The sequence below is a fragment of the Bos taurus genome, chromosome 3 (genome assembly GCF_002263795.3).
Source record: "Bos taurus isolate L1 Dominette 01449 registration number 42190680 breed Hereford chromosome 3, ARS-UCD2.0, whole genome shotgun sequence".
NCBI classification, from domain to species: domain Eukaryota; kingdom Metazoa; phylum Chordata; class Mammalia; order Artiodactyla; family Bovidae; genus Bos; species Bos taurus.
Genome location: NC_037330.1, coordinates 78,458,353 through 78,480,024, shown reverse-complemented (window position 1 = coordinate 78,480,024; position 21,672 = coordinate 78,458,353). Strand labels below are relative to the sequence as shown.

General features: G+C 37.4%; 1 protein-coding gene across 1 annotated transcript in view; it reads right to left on the bottom strand.

The window, feature by feature from the left end:
- Positions 1 to 21,672, bottom strand: part of DNAI4 (dynein axonemal intermediate chain 4) — a 99,788-nt gene that overhangs the window by 28,601 nt on the left and 49,515 nt on the right. The window contains 3 exon segments of the mRNA XM_002686332.7: positions 2,696 to 2,904; positions 11,532 to 11,726; positions 17,357 to 17,512. Coding sequence (XP_002686378.3) covers positions 2,696 to 2,904; positions 11,532 to 11,726; positions 17,357 to 17,512 — 560 coding nt within the window.

Sequence of the window (21,672 nt, the reverse complement as noted above, 5' to 3'; positions counted from 1 at the left end):
TAGGAAACTAGTGTATGGCCAGGGCCTACATGTGACTAAATTACTACTGTATCTCTAGTGCATTAACAGAGTTTCTGCACAGAGTTAATACTCAACAAATATTTACAGAATTAATGAATAAATATGATGGATGCCATCTGTTATATTTTTAGCTTCATTCAAAATTAACTTTATTCTAAATAGCAATATATTAATTTTTAGCTGAGAGTATATTCAGTTTCTTAAAATGATTCATCTGTCTTTATTACCCAGTTATTATTGATTTATTAAATTTCACTTATCTACATGTTCCCTAATATAGTTTCATAAAGATAAATCCACACTACAAGTATTTTATTTTATTCAAAATAATACACATAATTTAAGTAATGTGTTATTTCAGTCCAGTTCAGTTGCTCAGTCATGTCCGACTCTTTGCGACCCCATGGACCGCAGCATGCCAGGCCTCCCTGTCCATCACCAACTCCCGGAGTTTACCCAAACTCATGTCCATCGAGTCGGCGATGCCTCCAGCCATCTCATCCTCTGTCGTCCCCTTCTCCTCCTGCCCCCAATCCCTCCCAGCATCAGGGTCTTTTCCAATGAGTCAACTCTTCCCATGAGGTGGCCAAAGTATTGGAGTTTCAGCTTCAGCTCAGTCCTTCCAATGAACACCCAGGACTGATCTCCTTTAGGATGTACTGGTTGGATCTCCTTACACTCCAAGGGACTCTCAAGAGTCTTCTCCAACACCACAGTTCAAAGGCATCAATTCTTTGGTGCTCAGCTTTCTTCACAGTCCAACTCTCACATCCATACATGACCAAAGGAAAACCCATAGCCTTGACTAAACGGACCTTTGTTGGCAAAGTAATGTCTCTGCTTTTGAATATGCTATCTAGGTTGGTCATAACTTTCCTTCCAAGGAGTAAGCGTTTTTTAATTTCATGGCTGCAGTCACCATCTGCAGTGATTTTGGAGCCCAGAAAAATAAAGTCTGACACTGTTTCCACTGTTTCCCCATCTATTTCCCATGAAGTGATGGAACCAGATGCCATGATCTTCGTTTTCTGAATGTTGAGCTTTAAGCCAACATTTTCACTCTCCTCTTTCACTTTCATCAAGAGGCTTTTTAGTTCCTCTTCACTTTCTGCCATAAGGGTGGTGTCATCTGCATATCTGAGGTTTTGACAGAAATGATTATAGTTTTATTTTTCATTTAAAAATTTTTATTGGAGTAGAGTTGATTTACAATGTTTTGTTAGTTTCAGGTTGATTATAGGTTTTTAATATCCATAACAACTATCATATTTGCACACAGTACCTTATAAGGTATAGCGATAAAACAAGGCTAATTCTTAAAACATGCATAAAAAAATACAGTTTAAACAAATTAGTTCTGATGACTTTAAACATACATCAGGGACCTCCCTGGTAGTCCAGTGGTTGGGGGTCCACTTCCAATGCAGAGTATATGGGTTCAATCCCTGGTTGAGAACTGGAATTCCACACATTGTGGGACAACACAGCCTGAGCCAAACAACAACAACCAAGAAAAAGATGCTACAACTAGCACCCAGTGAGGCCAAAATAAATAAATATTTCTCAAAAAGGACTGAAAAAAAAAAGTTATTTCAGAAGCATTAGTTGAGAATCATGTCTTCAGAATCAGTTTATAAATCTCAGGAAAAAATAACTCTCATTACTCTATAATCATTCTTTTTTTTACAAGAAAACATACTGTTCCCCAACTTGATGATTCATCTAATTTTCCTCAAGATGATTTTTAACAGAGCAGTACTAAAGGGCGTCCCTAATAGCTCAGTTGGTAAAGAATCTGCCTGCAGTGCAGAAGACGCTGGTTTGATTCCTGGGTCTGGAAGATCCCCTGGAGAAGGGAAAGGCTACCCACTCCAGTATTCTGGCCTAGAGAATTCATGAACTGTATAGTTCATAGGGTCACAAAGAGTCGGACAAAACTGACCGACTTTCACTTCACTTTCATTAAAAGCAAGAACTCTGGAGCTGGATGTCTCGGTTTGAATTCTGTTTCACTTACTGGTTATATAGCTTCGGGCAAGTTATCCTTTCTGTGCTTCAGTGCAACATAATGAGGAAAATAGTACTGTATTCATAGATTTGTGATAATACAAGTAAAACGTTTACAATAGTGCCTGGTACATAGTAGGTGCTATTTAAGTATCCACTGTAGTGTTAGTTTCTTAAGGGATCTCAAAATTATTTTGCACTTTCACAGGGTCACTGGATTAAGATGTTGTAGTTGTTATTTAGTCGCTAAGTCATGTCTGACTCTTTTTTGACCTCATGGATTAAGTACATACTTCCAAATATGGTTTCTTTAAAGAGAATGCAAATTTGGGTGCATGAATTTGGTTAACATGTTAAATTAAATAAATATATATTATTTTCTTGTTCACTTCTCAACATCTGACATAGATTCAGCCATATTCCAAGTACATCTCTTAAAATAAAAATGGCGACATTTTCATATTAAAGAAGAAAAAACATTGTTTTCTAGCTGTTGCATTTCCCCCTTTTTAAAATATAAACTTGTTTTCAGAGGAATTTTAAAACTAGAGGTTATGTCAATTTAAATCCCTTGCCTAACAGATGAGAAAAGAAAATCATTAATGTTATACTTGGTAAGTGCCCTTAAATGCTAGAGACAGCATTATTAAAACATTTGATAACTTACTGGATTTGCTTTATTCCAGGCAAGGCTGCTCACGTTAAGGCCTTTGGTTAGGTCACAGGAAAAGGACCAGAGTCGTTCCAAATTGGCTGGTATTGTTGATTGTTCTGAACTTATTTCTAAATCTTCTTCCTCTTCCTTCTTAGCCTCTTCTTCGACCACTTCAAGTTTTCCATCTACTAAAAAGTCTCCGGGCTCTTCAGGTTCTGGTTCTAAAATTAAATCAAATGAAAAGAAGATCATGGTGCTCTACACCCATCTGCTAAAGTTTCCGAAGAACAGCTCTGTCTACCACTGATACTTCAGACACCACTGGACCTGCTAGGTCATAACACCCAAGGGACAGGGCACTTAGAACAGCAGCTTGAACCTGCTGCAGAATCTTCTGTTGTTCTGAGCCCCACTCAAAGCTATTGGCTTTTCAGATCACTGAGTAAATGAACCAGAATAACATCCAAATGAGGAATGTGTTGCTTCTAAAATGCAAAGACGGCTTCCCTTATGGCTCAGTCAGTAAGAAATCCACCTGCAATGCAGGAGACCCAGGTTCAATCCCTGGGTCAGGAAGATGCCCTGGAGAAGGAAATGGCAACCCATTTCCTTCAGTATTCTTGCCTGGGAAATCCAGTATTCCTGCCTGGGAAATCCCATGCACAGAGGAGCCTGGTGGGCTATAGTCGAACACGACTTAGCAACTAAACCACCGCCAATGAAATGCAAAGAGATCCACTAGGAATGCGTCTCTCTCTCTCTCTCTCTTTTTTTTTTTTTCCATTGCAGAGGACTCAGATGCAACTGCATATCTTTTACCTTAGAAGGTATATCTTGACATATTCTACTGGACCCTTGAAAATTTCACTGAGGTGGAAGGCCCCTGAAATTTTGTCAGATTTACTTCTCACCCTCCGACATGCAAATGTCTTGCCAGTAAGTTTACTTCTTGTTCACTAGGTCCAATCAACATGATACCAGCAGTGTAGTGGACCAGTGCGATGTCTTGCTGAAGGGAAAGCTTGCTGCAGACTAAATTATGACATTAAGCAGAACAGTGAAGGTATACTGCTGACCTGGCCAGCTGAGAGCAAATAGCTTTGGTTTTCCCAACAGGTACTGAAGGGAAAAAGCATCAGCATCCATACACTGTGTACCACAAGCTGTGTTAGTTTGCTCAGGCAATGAGACTCTAACTGAAACACCAGCTTCAGCTGGAGTCACCCCTGGTTAAGCTTACAACAATCCACTGCTACTCTCCAAGAGTCATGTGTTTTCTGTGTAAGCCAGATAGGTGAGTTGAACGGTGGGAGTCAACATTCCTGCATATTTCAAGTCCTTGATGGTGGTATTAATCCCTCAGATCCCTCCAGAAAGGTGGCATTGCTATGGTTTACTATTTTCATAGGTATAGACAGCTCTAGGGGCTTCCACTTCACCCTTTCTTAAATTAGCTCTCATTCCACAAGCCAAGGATCACATGGGGGCTTCTGCCAGTTTCTAAATATTTCTATTTCAAGTATACATTCTGGAACAGGGAAAATAACTGCAAGATGATGGGTGGACAAACTGTAGATGAACCTGAACTAAAATTCTGTTGTTCACCTGATTTTAAATCCTAGTGGACCCCAGTGATGTTTTGGGTCTCCCTGAGTTAGTGTGAACTCAGAGCCAGTGTTCAGTAATCCATGAAATTTCTGATGGTTTCCTTATCCACAGTGTACAGTCCTTCTAATAAAATGCTGTAGATCTTTATGGAGAAAGCTGGGATGAGTATTAACAGTACACACTCTTGGCAATGTAGCGTGAAACGTTCTCAAAGTGACCCAGTCTCCCCTTCATTCAAGACAGTCTGGTTCTATAAACTGGCTCAAGTCTAGAATAGGTTAAGGGGCTGTGACTTTGTTTTTTGGTGTTTCAAATTAGAAACACTTGACCTAGAACTTTATTGTTTATACAGATTAAGTGAGAATTTATAAGATGACTGTCTGTTATGGGATCAATTGTTTCTCTCCAAAATTCATATATTGAAGTCATAATGACTCAGAGGTAAAGAATCCACCTATAATGCAGGAGACACAGGTTTGATCCCTGAGTCAGGAAGATCCCCTGGAGAAGGGAGTGGCTACCCACTCCGGTCACCACCTGGTTAAGCTGGTGATGACTGGGAAATTCCATGGACAGAGAAATCTGTAGGGCTTCAGTCCATAGGGTGGCAAAGAATTGCACAAGACTGTGTGACACAAGTCTGTGTGACACACAGAGCACACACAAGAATGTAGTATGTCAGAATGTAACAATATTTTGAGAAAGGACTTTGAAGTGGTGATTACATTAAAATTAGACCATTAGAGAGGGTCCCAATCCATTGATTGATATCCCTATAAGAAGAGGAAATTTAGATACACCAAGAGAGACAAGGGATGAACATACACAGAGAAAAGACCATGTAAAGAGGCAGCAAGAGGGTGAACATCTGCAAGCCAAAGAGAGAGGCCTCAGAGGAAACCAACCCTGCTGGCACCTTGATCTTGGACTTTCTGTCTCTAGAATTGTGAGGAAGTAAATGTGTGTTGTCTAAGTCTTTAGTCAGATGTATATATTGCAAACATATTCTTCTAGTCTGTTGCTTGCATTTTTCCCTGCATTTTTTTCCTACTGTTAGCAGTGTTTTTCAAAGAGCAGACATTTTAACTCTTGCAAAATTCTTATTGATTTTTTTCTTTTATGCCTTGGGATTTGGGGGCCTCCCAGATGGCTCAGTGGTAAATAATCTGCCTGCCAATGCAGGAGATGCAGGTTTGATCCCTGGGTCGGAAAGATCTCCTGGAGAAAGGAATGCCAATCCACTCCATTATTCTTGCCTGCAGAATACCATGGACAAATAAGCCTGGTGGGCTACCACCCATGGGGTCACAAAGAGTTGGACACAAATGAACACACCTGCACTTGGGACTTTTGTGTATTAAGTGAATCTTTTCTTATGCTAAAATCACAAATATTTTTTTCTTTTATCTTCTCCTAGAACTTTATGGTTTTAATTTTTACATTTATCTATGGTCCATTCTGACTTAATTTATACATTTAACAGAATGTGAGGATTGAAGCTCATTTTTTCTCCCCATAAGGATATCCAGTTCTTTCAGCACTGTTTTTAAAAGATCAACTTCTCTCTATTGAATTACCTTGACATGTTTGTTAAAAATCAGTTAACCATATACGTCTGTGCTTATTTCTGGACTCACTAGTCTGTTTCAATCATCTATGTCTACCCTTAGACAAATACTCAGCTGCCTTGATTACTGTATCTTTATAGTCAGTCACCTGTAATATAGTAAAGTCCTTCAACTTCATTCTTCTGCTACAAAATTGACTTAGTTATTCCATGTCCTTTGCTTTACCATATAAAACTAGAATAATATTGTTGACTTAATCACCTTTAAAGAAATTTCAGATGGTGGGAAATGTCTCTTACTTTTATTCACATTTTCAAATTCTAGCACTCTCCATTCTTTTCTGTAGATTCTAATTTCTGTTATTATTTTCTATCAGCCTGAAGAACTTCCTTTAACTTTTTTTTGCAATGCTGGTCCGCTGACAATGAATTCTCTCAGCTTTTGTTTGTCTGAACATGTTTTTATTTCATCTTGATTTTTGAAGGATATTTTCTCTAGATATACAATTTTTAGCACAGTAAAAATATCATTGCATTGTGTTCTGGCTTCTGATATAGAAATAAGGGCATTATTAATTTCTCCCCTGTATGTAATGAATTTTTTCTGGCAACTTTTAATTTTTTCTTATATAGTACTTATAATATACTTCAGTGTGCTTTTCAATGTGTTTATCTTGCTTGGATTTCATTGAGCTTCTTATAATTATTGATTTAAAGTTTTTTCAAATATACAAAATTTCTAGCAATTCTTCCTTCAAATATCTTTCTATTCTTCCTCTGTATTCTACTACTACAATTCTAATTACATATATATTAAACCACATGACCTTGGGACACAGGTCACCAAAGTTCTATTTTTTTAGACTTATTTCTGTACTTTAATTTGGAATGTTCCTCTTACTTGTCTTTTAGTATTCTGTCAAACCCAAGCAGTAAATTTTTTCATTTCAAGTACTATGTATTCTATTTCATCTCTACAAGTTCCATTTTGTCCTATATGTAGCTTTCATTCCTATCATCATTGTATTCTTATTTTTTCCTTTAAATCTTTAAGCATATTTTTAGAACTTATTCTTTAAAAGACTTTTTTTTAGAGTAGTTTTAGTTTCACAGCAAAACTGAACCCAAATGAAGAGTTCCAATATACTCACACCCAGATTTACACATAGCCTTTTCCAGATCAACATCCTGCACCAATAGTACAGTGTTACAATAAGTGAACTCCCAGTGACAAATTATTAATACTCAAAATCTATATAGTTCACTTTAGGATTTACTCTTGGTGTTGTACATTCTGTGATTTTGGATGAGTGTACAGTGAAATGTACCCACCACTAAGTATTATGCAGAATGGTTTTATTGCTCTAAAAATCGTATATACTCTGCCTATTCATTTCTCCCAACCTCTAATCCCTGGAAACGTCTGACCTTTTTACTGTCTCCAAACTTTTGCCCTTTCGAGAATGTCATATAGTTGGAGTGACAGCATATGTAGCCTTTTCAGATGGGCTTCCTTCACTTAGTAATATGCATTTAGATTTTGTCTGTGTCTGTTCATGGCTTGATAATTCATTTCTTTTTAGTGCTGAATAATATTCTATTGTCTGGATTTACCACAATTTTTTCATTCATTCACCTTCTGAAGAACATCTTGTTTGCCTCCAAGTTTTGGACGTTATGAATAAATCTTCAATAAACATCTGTGTGCAGATTTTTGTGTGAAAATAAGTATTCAACTCCTTTGGGTTAATACCAAGGAGTTCAATTATGGACCATATGGTTACAATATGCTTAGTTTTGTAAGAAACTGCCAAACTGTCTTCCAAAGTGGTTGAACTATTGTGCCTTCCCACCAACATTGCATAAGAGTTCTTGTTGCTCCACATCTTAGCCAGCATTTGGTGGTATCATGGTTTGGATTTTAGCTATTCAATAGTTGTATGGTGGTATTTCATTGATGTTTTAATTTGAAATTCCTTAATGACATATAATGATGAACATCTTCTTAAACTTATTTGCCATCAGTATATCTCTTTGGTGAGGTGTCTATTAGGTCTTTTGTCTGCTTTTAAATTGTTATTTGTTTCCTTATTGTTGAGTTTTAAGAGATATTTGTATATTTTGGACGAGTTCTTTATCAGGTATGTCCTTTGCATATTTTTTTTCTAGTCAGGGACTTGACTTCTCATTCTCTTGACAATGTCTTTCACAGAGCAGATTTTTAATTTTAATAAAGTCCAACTTATCAATTATTTCTTTTAATAGATTGTGCCTTTGGTGTCAAATCTAAAAAATCATCACCATACCCAAGGCTATCCAGATTTTTTCCTATGTTGTCTTCTAGAAGTTTTATAGTTTTGCATATTTCATTGAAGTTTTGACCCATTTTGAGTTAATTTTTGTGAAGGGTATAAGGTCTGTATCTAGATTATTTATTTTGCCTATAAATATCCTGATGTTCCAGTATCATTTGTTGAAAAGACTATCTTTTCTTTCCTCATTATATTGCCATTCCTGTTTGGTCAAAGATCAGTTCAGTTCAGTTCAGTTTAGTTGTTCAGTCGTGTCGGACTCTTTGTGACCCCATGAATCGCAGCATGCCAGGCCTCCCTGTCCATCACAAACTCCCGCAGTTCACTCAGACTCATGTCCATCGAGTCAGTGATGCCACCCAGCCATCTTATCCTCAGTCGTCCCCTTCTCCTCCTGCCCCCAATCCCTCCCAGCATCAGTCTTTTCAAATGAGTCAACTCTTCACATGAGGTGGCCAAAGTACTGGAGTTTCAGCTTTAGCATCAGTCCTTCCAGTGAACACCCAGAACTGATTTTCTTTAGGATGGACTGGTTGGATCTCCTTGCAGTCCAAGGGACTCTCAAGAGTCTTCTCCAACACCACAGTTCAAAAGCATAAATTCTTTGGTGCTCAGCTTTCTTCACAGTCCAAATCTCACATCCATACGTGACCACTGGAAAAACCATAGCCTTGACTAGACGGACCTTTGTTGGCAAAGTAATATCTCTGCTTTTCAATATGCTATGGTCAAAGATCAGTTGACTATAATTATGTGGATCTATTTCTTGGCTCTTTATTCTGTTCCATTGATCTATGTGTCTGTTCTTTCACCAATACCACAATAACAACTGTAACTTAACTAACTTTTGAAGTTGGATGATGTCAGTCCTCCAACTTTTTTCTTCTTCTTCAATATGGTCTTGGCTATTCTGAGTATGATAGCTTTTTAAAAGTTCGTATCTGTCTTTTACCATCTCAGTCACCTTTTTATCTGTTTCTATTGACTGTCTTTTTTAGCTTTAGCTAACATTTTCCTGCCTATTTACACAGCTAGCAAATTTTTATTGGGTGCTGTGCATTATAAATGTTACAGCACTGAATGTCTGCATTGTGTTTTCTTCGATACAATACTGTATTGAAGTTTGTTTTGCTGAGCGGTTAACTTACTTTCAGATTAGGTTGATTTTTAAAATCAGCTTTTAAAAATTAAAATTTTTAAATTAGCTAAAAAGTTTATTGGTGGGGAGGAGGGTCTAGACTAGTCTTCATTCTTAAGGTATGGCCATTCTGGATATTTACTGAATACCCTATTTCTACCCCTCTGGCCAGTCAGAAATCAAATGTGTCGAAAGACTAAATGATAGATTTATGGAGGTTTTTTTTTCTCTACATAATTTCCTAATATCTTATTATTCCAATTACAGTCATCTCAGCCTCTTTGATGGAGAAGGCAATGGCACCCCACTCCAGTACTCTTGCCTGGAAAATCCCATGGATGGAGGAGCCTGGTAGGCTGCAGTCCATGGGGTCGCGAAGACTCGGACACGACAGTGACTTCACTTTCACTTTTTACTTTCATGCAATGGAGAAGGAAATGGCAACCCACTCCAGTGTTCTTGCCTGGAGAATCCCAGGGACGGAGGAGTCTGGTGGGCTGCCATCTATGGGGTCGCACAGGGTCGGACATGACTGAAGCAACTTAGCAGCAGCAGCCTCTTTGAACTCTTATCTGGATGTCATCATATGAGCAAAACTGCAACACTACTATAGTTCATCAGCCTGTCCTCTCCTATTCTCTCATAATTATTTACATCCTAACTAAAAGCAGAACTACTATTTTTTCTTTTTTAAATGATCAGTGATATGTTCCTGGGCTGGAGGAAGCACAAGCTGGAATCAAGGTTGCCGGGAGAAATATCAATAACCTCAGATATGCAGATGACACCACCCTTATGGCAGAAAGTGAAGAGGAACTAAAAAGCCTCTTGATGAAAGTGAAAGTGGAGAATGAAAAAGTTGGCTTAAAGCTCAACATTCAGAAAATGAAGATCATGGCATCTGGTCCCATCACTTCATGGGAAATAGATGGGCAAACAGTGGAAACAGTGTCAGACTTTATTTTTGGGGGCTCCAAAATCACTGCAGATGGTGATGGCAGCCATGAAATTAAAAGACATTTACTCCTTGGAAGGAAAGTTATGACCAACCTAGATAGCATATTCAAAAGCAGAGACATTACTTTGCCAACAAAGGCCTGTCTAGTCAAGGCTATGGTTTTTCCTGTGGTCATGTATGGATGTGAGAGTTGGACTGTGAAGAAAGGTGAGCACTGAAGAATTGATGCTTTTGAAGTGTGGTGTTGGAGAAGACTCTTGAGAGTCCCTTGGACTGCAAGGAGGTCCAACCAGTTCATCCTAAAGGAGTTCAGTCCTGGGTGTTCATTGGAAGGACCCATGCTAAAGCTGAAACTCCAATACTTTGGCCACCTCATGTGAAGAGTTGACTCATTGGAAAAGACCCTGATGCTGGGAGGGATTGGGGCAGGAGGAGAAGGGGACGACAGAGGATGAGATGGCTGGATGGCATCACCAACTCGATGGACATGAGTTTGGGTTAACTCCGGGAGTTGATGATGGACAGGGAGGCCTGGTGTGCTGCGATTCATGGGGTCGCAAAGAGTCAGACATGACTGAGTGACTGAAGTGAACTGATGCAACTTTAGAAAGTTTCTATAACCTTCATTTCATTCATTCAAAAATTGAAAAGTTGAATTAAATAATCTCTCAAATCTTTAAAAATATTGTAGCCATAAGAACAGGAAGAATGCCTGTGTAATAAAATTAGGGAGAGGTAATAAAAGCTAGAACCTGGAAAGTATCAATGGCAATGGAAAGGGGTGTTTGACTATGAGAGAATAATTCAATATTGGAACAACAGAGAGGAAAGAACTTATGAGGTTTTGAATCTACGAGACTATCTCTTTCTTTGGGCTTCCAGGTCTGGACTCTCCTGCTATTCCCTTTTAGTGCTGGAAACTATATAAAAATGTCTTCTGATAAGTGATGTGTGTGTATGTGCTAAGTCGCTTCAGTCATATCTGATGCCTTGCAACCCCGTGGACCGCAACCCACCAGGCTCCTCTGTCCATGGGGTTCTCCAGGAAAGAATTACTGGAGTTGGCTGCCATTTTCTTCTCCCTGATAAGTGATAACTCAGTTTAAAGACTGCATCTAGAAATAATAATACCATTTTATTTTTTTAATTACTTGAGCTTGTCTAAAAGCGATTATATTTAAATATCTTTTTTAAAGTATACAATCTTTATTTCAAAACAACACTATTTTTTTAAAAGATGTTTTAGTATATAATGTGTTAAATACCTTTTAAAATAGGAAGCTGACGATAAGCTGCAAGTTTTGGCTGAAATATATTTTCCATTATAACTCGTTCCATAAAAAATAAGTCCTGCTGAAACTTATCAGATTTAAATACTGCATCTGAGTTGTCTTCTTCTTCATCACGAACTTTAGCCAGAATTACATTTTCAATATCCATTAGAGAACTACCTTCACTAACTGTAAAATACAAATATGATGCAATGGTAACATAATTCAAATATTATAATATTAGCTGGTTTGTACATTCTAAAGATTTATCAATGACATTTTGCCATCACTATTTGTATTCCTCCAGTATTCACAACAACTTTAATAGTTACTTATTGAATGTCTTGTAGGAACCAAGCACATGCAAGATATACATATATTATCTCATTCTGGAATCAAAAAATGTGCTGCTTTCAGAAAATAAGCAATGATAACTCATAAGGTAATTTGTATCTCCATATATTTTTATTCAAATTGAAATTAAATCATTATCAGTCTTCATTACACCTTCAGATAAAGGTTTAATTTATTGCTTTATAGGAATACTACACTACTGTTGTTTATTAATGCTATAACAAATTACCAAAAATTTAGTGGACTAAATTTAAAGTTCTAGATTAAATTTAAAATTAAATTTAAAGTGGATACAAATTTAAAGTTCTCTAGGTTCGAGATCAACCCAGGTCTCACTTGGCCAAAACCAAAAGGTTATTAGGGTTATGTTCCTTTCTGAAGGCTCTAGAGAATTAATTTCCTTGCCAATTTCTAGAAGCAACCACCAACCCGCCGTCCATCTTCAAAAGACAGCAACATTGCATCTCTCTGATGGTCCTGCCATTATATCTCTCTCTGACCAGAAATGGAAAAAATACTCCAAAGTACCCATTTGATAGGTTTGGGTCCACTCACATAATCCAGGATAACCTCCCTCTTTTAGATCCTTAATGTAGTCACATTTGGATAGTCTCTTATCTCATGTAAGGTAACCTAGATTATAAGTTCCTGAGATCAGGATGTGTATATATTTGAGGAATGATATTCTACTTATTACTTAGTTAAAACAGAATGAAGGGGAATCCTGCATCCATGAAGATGGAGTAAACACACTTTTCCCTATTCCTTTGCTAAATACAACTAAAAATCTTGGGACATTAATTTTTTTTTTTTTAGAGGAAGCCTTTGAAAGCCTTTGTCAGAAGAAGGCAGAGGAAAAAGATTGCTCAGGACCCAGGGAATGACACAGTGGTGCGTTTCCTGGATTTCTTATTACTGCAGATACTCCAGACAAACCTCCTCTCTTTAGCCAAAACCCAGGAAAACAACAACCTTGCAAGAAAGAAAACTTAGGATATAACCATTTCTCTCCAGGAAAAACAGAAAAAATTCTAGCCCCACCCATTTCACAAATACCACTAGCCAAGCGGGAAGTCTAGACTTCCATTCTTGCCAATTCTAACAAGGCTTTCCAATCTCCCAGCCTTCCAGTGGGTGTGGTGTCAGAAAACGCTCAGTAAGGAGCTAGGACTTTCAATCCTACCCAAAAAAGAAAAAAATGACTGTGCTGCCCTTTGTGCAATGTCAGTTAAGATCTCTTGGGAAACATGGAATTCCACAGCTATTTGGCAGTAACAAGGTTCTTCCCAATAGTCAGAGTTGGATTGGTACAGTCAGAACTTACAGAACTGTCCCAAAGTAAAAAAGCCAAGTTCCAATCCATGGTGTCAGGAAGTGTTAATGAGGTGCTCCTATCCCTCCCAGCCATGTAGGTATCAATGGAAGTTAGAGCTCACTATCTACCTTACACAAGGTTAGAGCTCCCCATCTAACATTACAGAACAGAAATGAGATGATCCCCTCTCTCAGTGTAATTGAAGGGCAAGTGAAAAATATGGATTTCTACTCTAGTAATGGGTGCTTCCCAGGTGGTGCTAGTGGTAAAGAATCTGCCTGCCGATGTAGGAAATGTAAGAGACCCAGGTTCAATCCCTGGATCAGGAAGATCCCCTGGAGTAGGAAATGGCAACCTTCTCCAATATTCTTTTTTTTTTTTCCTCCAATATTCTTGCCTGGGAAATTCCATGGACAGAGGAGCCTGGTGGGCTACAGTCCATGGGATTGCAAAGAGTCAGAAACGACTAAGTGAAGGTGAGCATGTGCACACACACACACACACACACACACACACACACAAAATGGAGCAGTAAACCCCACTTTTACTTTCACCTGGCGGTAATGGAGCAGTGAATTTCCCTGTCAAAATAGTGTCAAACAAATCCTGCTAAAAATGAAGTTTAAACAAGATCCAGTTCTCAAAACATAATACCCCAAGTCTCTAAATTTCAACTGAACGTCACTGATCAAAGAATCAAGAAAATCTCTACTTAAATGAAACAAAAAAACACACAAAATCAATAGAAACCAACACTAAGAGGACAGAGATGCTTAAATTATCTGACAACAGATAAAATATATCTAACATAAAAAATATCTGACAAAAAATTCAACAGATGGGCTCAACAGCAAAATGGAAGGGACAGAGAAGAGAATCAGTGAACTTGAAGAGAAAAATAGAAATTACCACATCTGAAAACCAGAAAGAAAATAATCTGCAAAAAATATATATATATATATATGAATAGAGGCCCAGAGACCTCTAACAAGATATATAATATTCACATCATTGGGGAGAGAAGAAAAGGATGAGACCAAAAAAGTACTTGAAGAAATAATAGCTGAAATCTTCCAAAATTTGGCAAAGAAAAACATACAGAATTAAGAAACAGTGAATTCCAAAAAAGATAAACCTAAAGAAATTCACACCAAGATACACCATACTCAAGCTTCTGAAAACTGAAAACAAAACAAAAATATACAAAGCACCAAGGAAAAAATACTGTCTTATATACAGAGGGAAATAAACTAAAAACCTTCTGCATAGCAAGGGAAACCATCAATAAAATGAAAAGACAACCTACTGAATGGGAGAAAATATTTGCAAACCATATATCTGATAAGGGGTTAACACCAAGAGCTCAAAGAACACAATAGCAAAAAAAAAAAAAAGACAGAAGATAAGCTAAAGAGACATTTTTCCCAAACGGCACATGAGATGTTCAACACCACCAATTATCAGGGAAATGCAAGACATTAAGTTAAGTGGTCCTTTTCATCATAGGGGACTGGAATGCAAAAGTAGGAAGTCAAGAGATACCGGGATTCAGGCAAGCTTGGCCTTGCAGTACAAAATGAAGTAGGGCAGAGGCTAAACGAGTCTCACCAAGAGAATGCACTGGTCATAGCAAACACCATCTTCCAACAACACAAGAGAAGACTCTACACATGGACATCACCAGATGGTCAATAGTGAAATCAGATTGATTATACTTTTGCAGCCGAAGATGGAGAAGATCTATACAGTCAGCAAAAACAAGACTGGGAGCTGATTGTGGCTCAGATCACGAACTCCTTATTGCCAAATTCAGACTTAAATTGAATAAAGTAGGGAAAACCACTAGGCCATTCAGGTATGACCTAAATCAAATCCCTTGCATACAGTGGAAGTGACAAGTAGATTCAAGGGATTAGATCTGATAGAGTACCTAAAGAACTATAGACGGAGGTTCATGACATTGTACAGAAGGCAGGGATCAAGACCATCTCCGAGAAAAAGAAATGCAAAGAGGCAAAATGGTTATCTGAGGAAGCCTTACAAATAGCTGAAAAGAGAAGTGAAAAGAAAACGACAAAAGGAAAGATATACGAATCTGAATGCAGAGTTCCAAAGAATAGCAAGGAGAGATAAGGAAGCGTTCCTCAGTGATCAATGCAAAGAAATAGAGGAAAACAATTCCTTTGAGAAAATTAGATACCAGGGGAACATTTCATGCAAAGATGGGCACAATAAAGAACAGAATGGACCTAACAGAACCAGAAGATATTAAGAAGAGGTAGAAAGAATACACAGAACTATACAAAAAATATCTTAATGACCCACGAAGGTGTGATCACTCACCTAGAGCCAGACATCCTGGGATGCGAAGTCAAGTGGGCCTTAGGAAGCATCACTACGAACAAAGCTAGTGGAAGTTATGGAATTCCAGCTACTTCAAATCCTGAAAGATGATGCTGTGAAAGTATTGCACTCAATATGCCAGCAAATTAGGAAAACTCAGCAGTTGCCACAGACTGGAAAAGGTCAGTTTTCTTTCCAGTTCCAAAGAAGGGCAATGCCAAAGAATGTTCAAATTGCTGCACAATTGCACTCATGTCACACACTGGCAGGTAACGCTCGAAATTCTCCAAGCTAGGCTTCAACAGGACATGAACCGAGAACCCTCAGATGTTCAAGCTGGATTTAGAAAATGCAGGGGAAACCAGAGATTAAATTGCCAACATCCGTTGGATCATAGAAAAAGCAAGAGAATTCCAGAAAAAACATCTCCTTCTGTTTCACTGACTACATGAAAGTCTTTGAGTGTATGGCTCACAATAAAATATAGAAAATTCTTAGAGATGGGAATACCAGACCACTTTATCTGCCTCCTGAGAAATCTGTATGCAGGTCAAGAAGCAACAGTTAGAACCAGACATGGAACAACGGACTGGCTCTAAATTGGGAAAGGAGTTCGTCAAGGATGTATATTGTCACTCTGCTTATATAACCTATATGCAGATAACATCATGTGAAATGCCAGGCTGGATAAAGCACAAGCAGAATCAAGATTGCCAGGAGAAACAGCAATAACCTCAGATATGCAGATGACGCCATTCTTATGGCAGAAAGTGAAGAGGAACTAAAGAGGCTCTTGATGAAGGTGAAAGAGAGAGGGAAAAAGCTGGCTTAAAATTCAACATTCAGAAAACTAAGATCATGGCATCCGGTCCCATCACTTCATGGCAAATAGATAGGGAAACAATGGAAACAGTGACAGGCTTTATTTTCTTGGGCTCCAAAATCACTGCAGATGGTGACTGCAGCGATGAAATTAAAAGACACTTGCTCCTTGGAAGAAAAACCATGACCAACCTAAACAGCACAGACATTACTTTGCCAACAAAGGTCCGTCTAGTCAAAGCTATAGTTTTTCCAGTAGTCACGTACAGATGTAAGAACTGAATCATAAAGAAGGCTGTACACAGTGAAGAATTGATGCTTTTGAAGTTTGGTGTTGGAGAAGACTCTTGAGAATCCCTTGGACAGCAAGGAGATCAAACCAGTCCATCCTAAAAGAAATCAACCCTGAATATTCACTGGAAGGACTGATGCTGGAACTGAAGCTCCAATACTCTGGCCACCTTATGAGAAGAGCCGACTCATTAGAAATAAGACCCTGATGCTGGGAAAGTGTGAAGGCAGGAGAAGGGGATGACAGAGGATGAGATGGTTGGATGGCATCACTGACTCAATGGACATGAGTTTGAGCAAGCCCGGGGAGTTGGTAAAGGACAGGGAAGCCTGGTGTGCTGTAGTCCATGGGGTTGCAAAGAGTTGGACACAACTGAGCAACTGAACAACAATGTTAAGTGAAATAAAACAGAGAGAGAAAGACAAATACTGTATGATTTCACTCATATGCAGAATAAAAAAAATAAAAACAAAACTCATAAACAAATTGATGGGTATTAGAGGGGAAGGAGGTTGAGGGTAAGTGAAATGGCTAGAGAGGGAAGTTTATAGAGTGACAGTAACTAGACTTATTGTGGTGATCACTTTGTAGTGTACACAAAGATCAAATAATTATGTTGCACGCTTGAAACTAATCTAATGTTTTAATTCAATTATCCCAATTTTTAAAAAACTGAAATAAATGAAATCTTACTTTTTTCTAAATTACTCCCTGCCACCGTTTGTTCCCAGTCTTTTGTAGGTACATTTGCTTTACTACTTGAGTCAATCATAGACCGTTTTGGTGGTAAAGATGAAAGTTCCATAGCATTGTAAGAATCATACAAATCCCAAGCCGTGGACATTATACCTAAATAAAGAAAAGGAAGGTAAACATTACTTTAAACCAAATTATAATATTTTAGCTTATATACAGCTAGCTAAAGCAAAATCTAAGGTAAGAATATCTATTGTTCAGGGAAAAAACTATTGTTTTACAGCAATGGCAAGAAATAGTTAATGATGCCCATGGATTGTAGCTTGCCAGGCTCCTCTGTCCATGGCATTCTCCAGGTCAGAAAACTGGAGTGGGTAGCCAGTGATCTTCCCAACTCTGGGATCAAGCCCAGGTCTCCAGCATTGCAGGCAGATTCTGTACCATCTGAGCCACCATGCTAATGCTAAGTCACTTCAGTCGTGTCTGACTCTGTGCGACCCCATAGATGGCAGCCCACCAGGCTCCCCCGTCCCTGGGATTCTCCAGGCAAGAACACTGGAGTGGGTTGCCCTTTCCTTCTCCAATGCATGGAAGTGAAAAGTGAAAGTGAAGTCACTCAGTCGTGTCCAACTCTTAGCGACCCCATGGACTGCAGCCTACCAGGCTCCTCCATCCATGGAATTTTCCAGGCAAGAGTACTGAGCCACCAGGGAAGCCCCAATTTTAGTTTTGGTAACATCATTACATTTGTTCATTGGATAAAATATAATTAACCTAAGAAACAGAAAACCTAGGAAATAGGTACTATGTACATGCCATAATTATGTACATTAGAATAATAAATCAGGATTGTGACTTCCTAATTCTATACTATCATACACAATTGAAATCTTATTTTAGCTACTATCAGAAAAATGGTATTCCTAACTATACCTAAGTTTTGAGTATTTCTGAGTGTAAGATTGTGTAAATAGTTTTTAAAAGTTTTAAAACATTGTTTCTATCTACTGGTTTAATTCAGGCTATAATAACAATTGGCCATATAACATTAATAGAAAAATAATTTTATTTTAGCTGAGTAAAAAGATGTGATTACTGTAAAAGAAAAGGTAAATAAGACTTACATTTCCATAACCTAGAAACAACTGGTAACATTTTCATGCATGTCCTTCCAGATTGACATAAATATATATGTGTTAGCACATGAATAAATACATATGCATTTTTTAATTAAAATGATCTCATATCACACATACTTCTTAAAAGAGTTTTTACTATACTATATAATATACATAGAAAACAAACTGTCTTTATGAAATGTACCAACTTTTAGAATTTAACTGTATTTTAAAAAGTTAGCCAGGAACACTAATACATTCATTGAATTATCCATTTATTTGAAATGCAACTTCTATAATAAAGTATTGCATGTGGACTGTTAGGTAGGAAACTTTTTGTCAGTTTTTCTAAATCTTTACAGAGGCAACTTCAGCTAAATTGACATTTCTGGCTTCTCTATGTCCTTTATTCATACATTACCAGGCAAAGAGAAATGACTAATCCTACAGGAAAGTTTAGGAGATGGAATTACAATTTGGCCACTTCTGGATTCTTCTGTTAAGTCTGCTCATTTGCAGAAAGCATGAATTCTCATCTGTTCTCACCCATGCACAGAAGGTCTGCGCTTTCTAGCTGTGCCAATTATTGTTGGTATTCTTCTGAAGGGAAGAAATAGCAAGTCCACTCAGCTGTGGATGAAAGGCTACATGTTTCAATTAGCTTCATCAGTGGCAAAGGCACTTTTTAAAATTTCCATCTCTTCTATTGATCCATAGTCTCAATATTTACTTGATCTTTGTCAAATTCTTTAGTATAAACTGTAGCATTGGTTTTAAAAATTCCAATTGGAGTATAGTTGATTTACAAGGTTGTGTTAGTTTCAGGTGTATAGCAAAGTGAATAGGTTATATACACACATATATCCATTCTCTTTTATATTCTTTCCCCTTTAGAATTCCCTGAGCTAAGAAAAAAGTACTAATATCATATGAGAAAGAGAGGATGTCCCTGCAGATTCCATGAACATTAAAAAGATAACAAAGGAACACTATGAACAAACTATCCCAATAGATTTGACAATCTTGATGAAACTGACCAATTCCTTGAAAGACACAGTCTGCCAAAACTCACACAAGAAAGAATAGACAATCTGTATAGCCCTATCTCGATTAAGGAAATGGAGTCATAATTAATAATCTTCCAAAACTAAAAGCACTGGGCTCAGATACAGGTATTGAATTCTACTAATAATTTAAGGAGAAAATTGCACCAATTCCCTGTAACATCTTTCAGAAGATAGAAATAGAGGGAATACTTAACTCATACTTTGAGGCCAGCATTACTCCAATACCAGAAACAGACTATAAGAAAGGAAGATGGCAGACCAATAACTTTCATGAACATAGATGCAAGAATCCTCTACAAAATGTTAGCAATCAAATCCAACAATATATAAAGAGAATTACACACCACAACTAAGTGGAGTTTCTCCCAGATATGCAACACTAGTTCAACACTGGAAAATTGATTGATGTAATCCATAATATCAGGCCAAAGAAGAAAAATGACTTGGTCATATCAACAGATTCAGAAAAGGCACTTGGCAAAATCCAACACTCATTCATGATAAAAACTTGCAGTAAACTAGGAATAGAGGTGGAACTTCCTCAACTTGATAAAGAACACCTACAAAACCCAATGAGTTTCTTCTAGAAACTAGAAAATATTTCACTAAGATCAGGACAAGGCAAAGATGTCTCCTCTTACCACTCCTTTCAACATCATACTGGAAGTCCAAGCTAATGCAGTAAGATAAGAAAAAGTAAATGCTAATAAAAGAAGTACAGAATGGAAAGGAATAAATAAACTGTTTTTCAACTCAGATGACATAATCATCTATATAGAAAACCTGAAAGAATTAACAAAAAAACTACTGAACTACTAAGTGATTACAGCAAAGTTTCAGGGTACAAGGTTAACACTATGCAAAAATCAATCTCTTTGCTATATATTAACGATGAACAAAGGAATTTGAAATTTGAAACAATATGATCTACATTAGCACCCAAAAGCGAAGTAGGAATAAGTCTAACAAAATATGTACAAAACGTAAGGAAGACTACAAAACTCTGATGAACAAAATTAAAGAATGAAATAAATGGAGAGATATTCCATGTTTATTGATAGCATGACAACTCAGCATTGTCATGATGCCTGTCCTGCCCAAATTGATCTGTAGATTCAATGCAATTTCAATCAAATCTAAGCAAGTTACTTTGTGCATATTAACAAACAGATTCTAGGGGAGACTCTCAAGATGGTGGAGGAGTAAGACGTGGAGATCATCTTCCTCCCCACAAATACATCAAAAATACTTCTGCATGTGGAACAACTCCTACAGAACACCTACTAAATGCTGGCAGAAGACCTCATGCTTCCAGAAAGAAACCAACACAACATTGTAAAGCAGTTTTCCTCCAATTAAAAAAGAAGTGAATTGACAAAAAGGAACTGATTCTAAAGTTTACATAAAGGGACAAAAGACCAGAAAAGCCAGCACAATATTGAAGACAAAGAACAAAATAGGAGCACTGACACTACTCAACCTGAAGACTTACTACACTGCTACAGTAATCAAGATAATGTGCACGGAACAGAATAGAGAGCTCAGAAAAACACTGACATTAACATAGTCAGCTAATCTCTGTCAAAGGAACAAAAATAGATGAAGCAAAGATAGGCTTTTCAACAAATGGTGCTGGAACAAACCGGACATCCAAGTGCAAAAAAAAAAAAAAAATTAATCTAGATACAGATCTTACATCCTTCAGGAAAATTAACTAAAAACTTGTTTTAAACCTAAAAGTAAAAGGCAAAACTAGAAAACTCATAGAAGAAAATATAGGCAAAAATTTAGATGACCTTGAGTATGGCAATAACTTTTTAGAAACAACAGCAAAAGTACAATCTATTAAGCAATAATTGATAATCTGGGTTTCATTAAAATTAAAAATGTCTGCTCTGTAAAAGAAAATGTCAAGAGAATAGCAAGACAAGCCACACACTGGAAGAAAACATTTGCTAAAGATACAATTGAAAAAGGACTGTTGTCTAAAATATACAAATATCTTTTGATCCTTAACAATAAGAAAACAAACAACCAAATTTTAAAATGGGCCAAAGAACTTAACAGATATCTCATCCAAATAAAAAGGCATACAGGTGGCAAGTAAGTATAGGAAAATATACTCCTT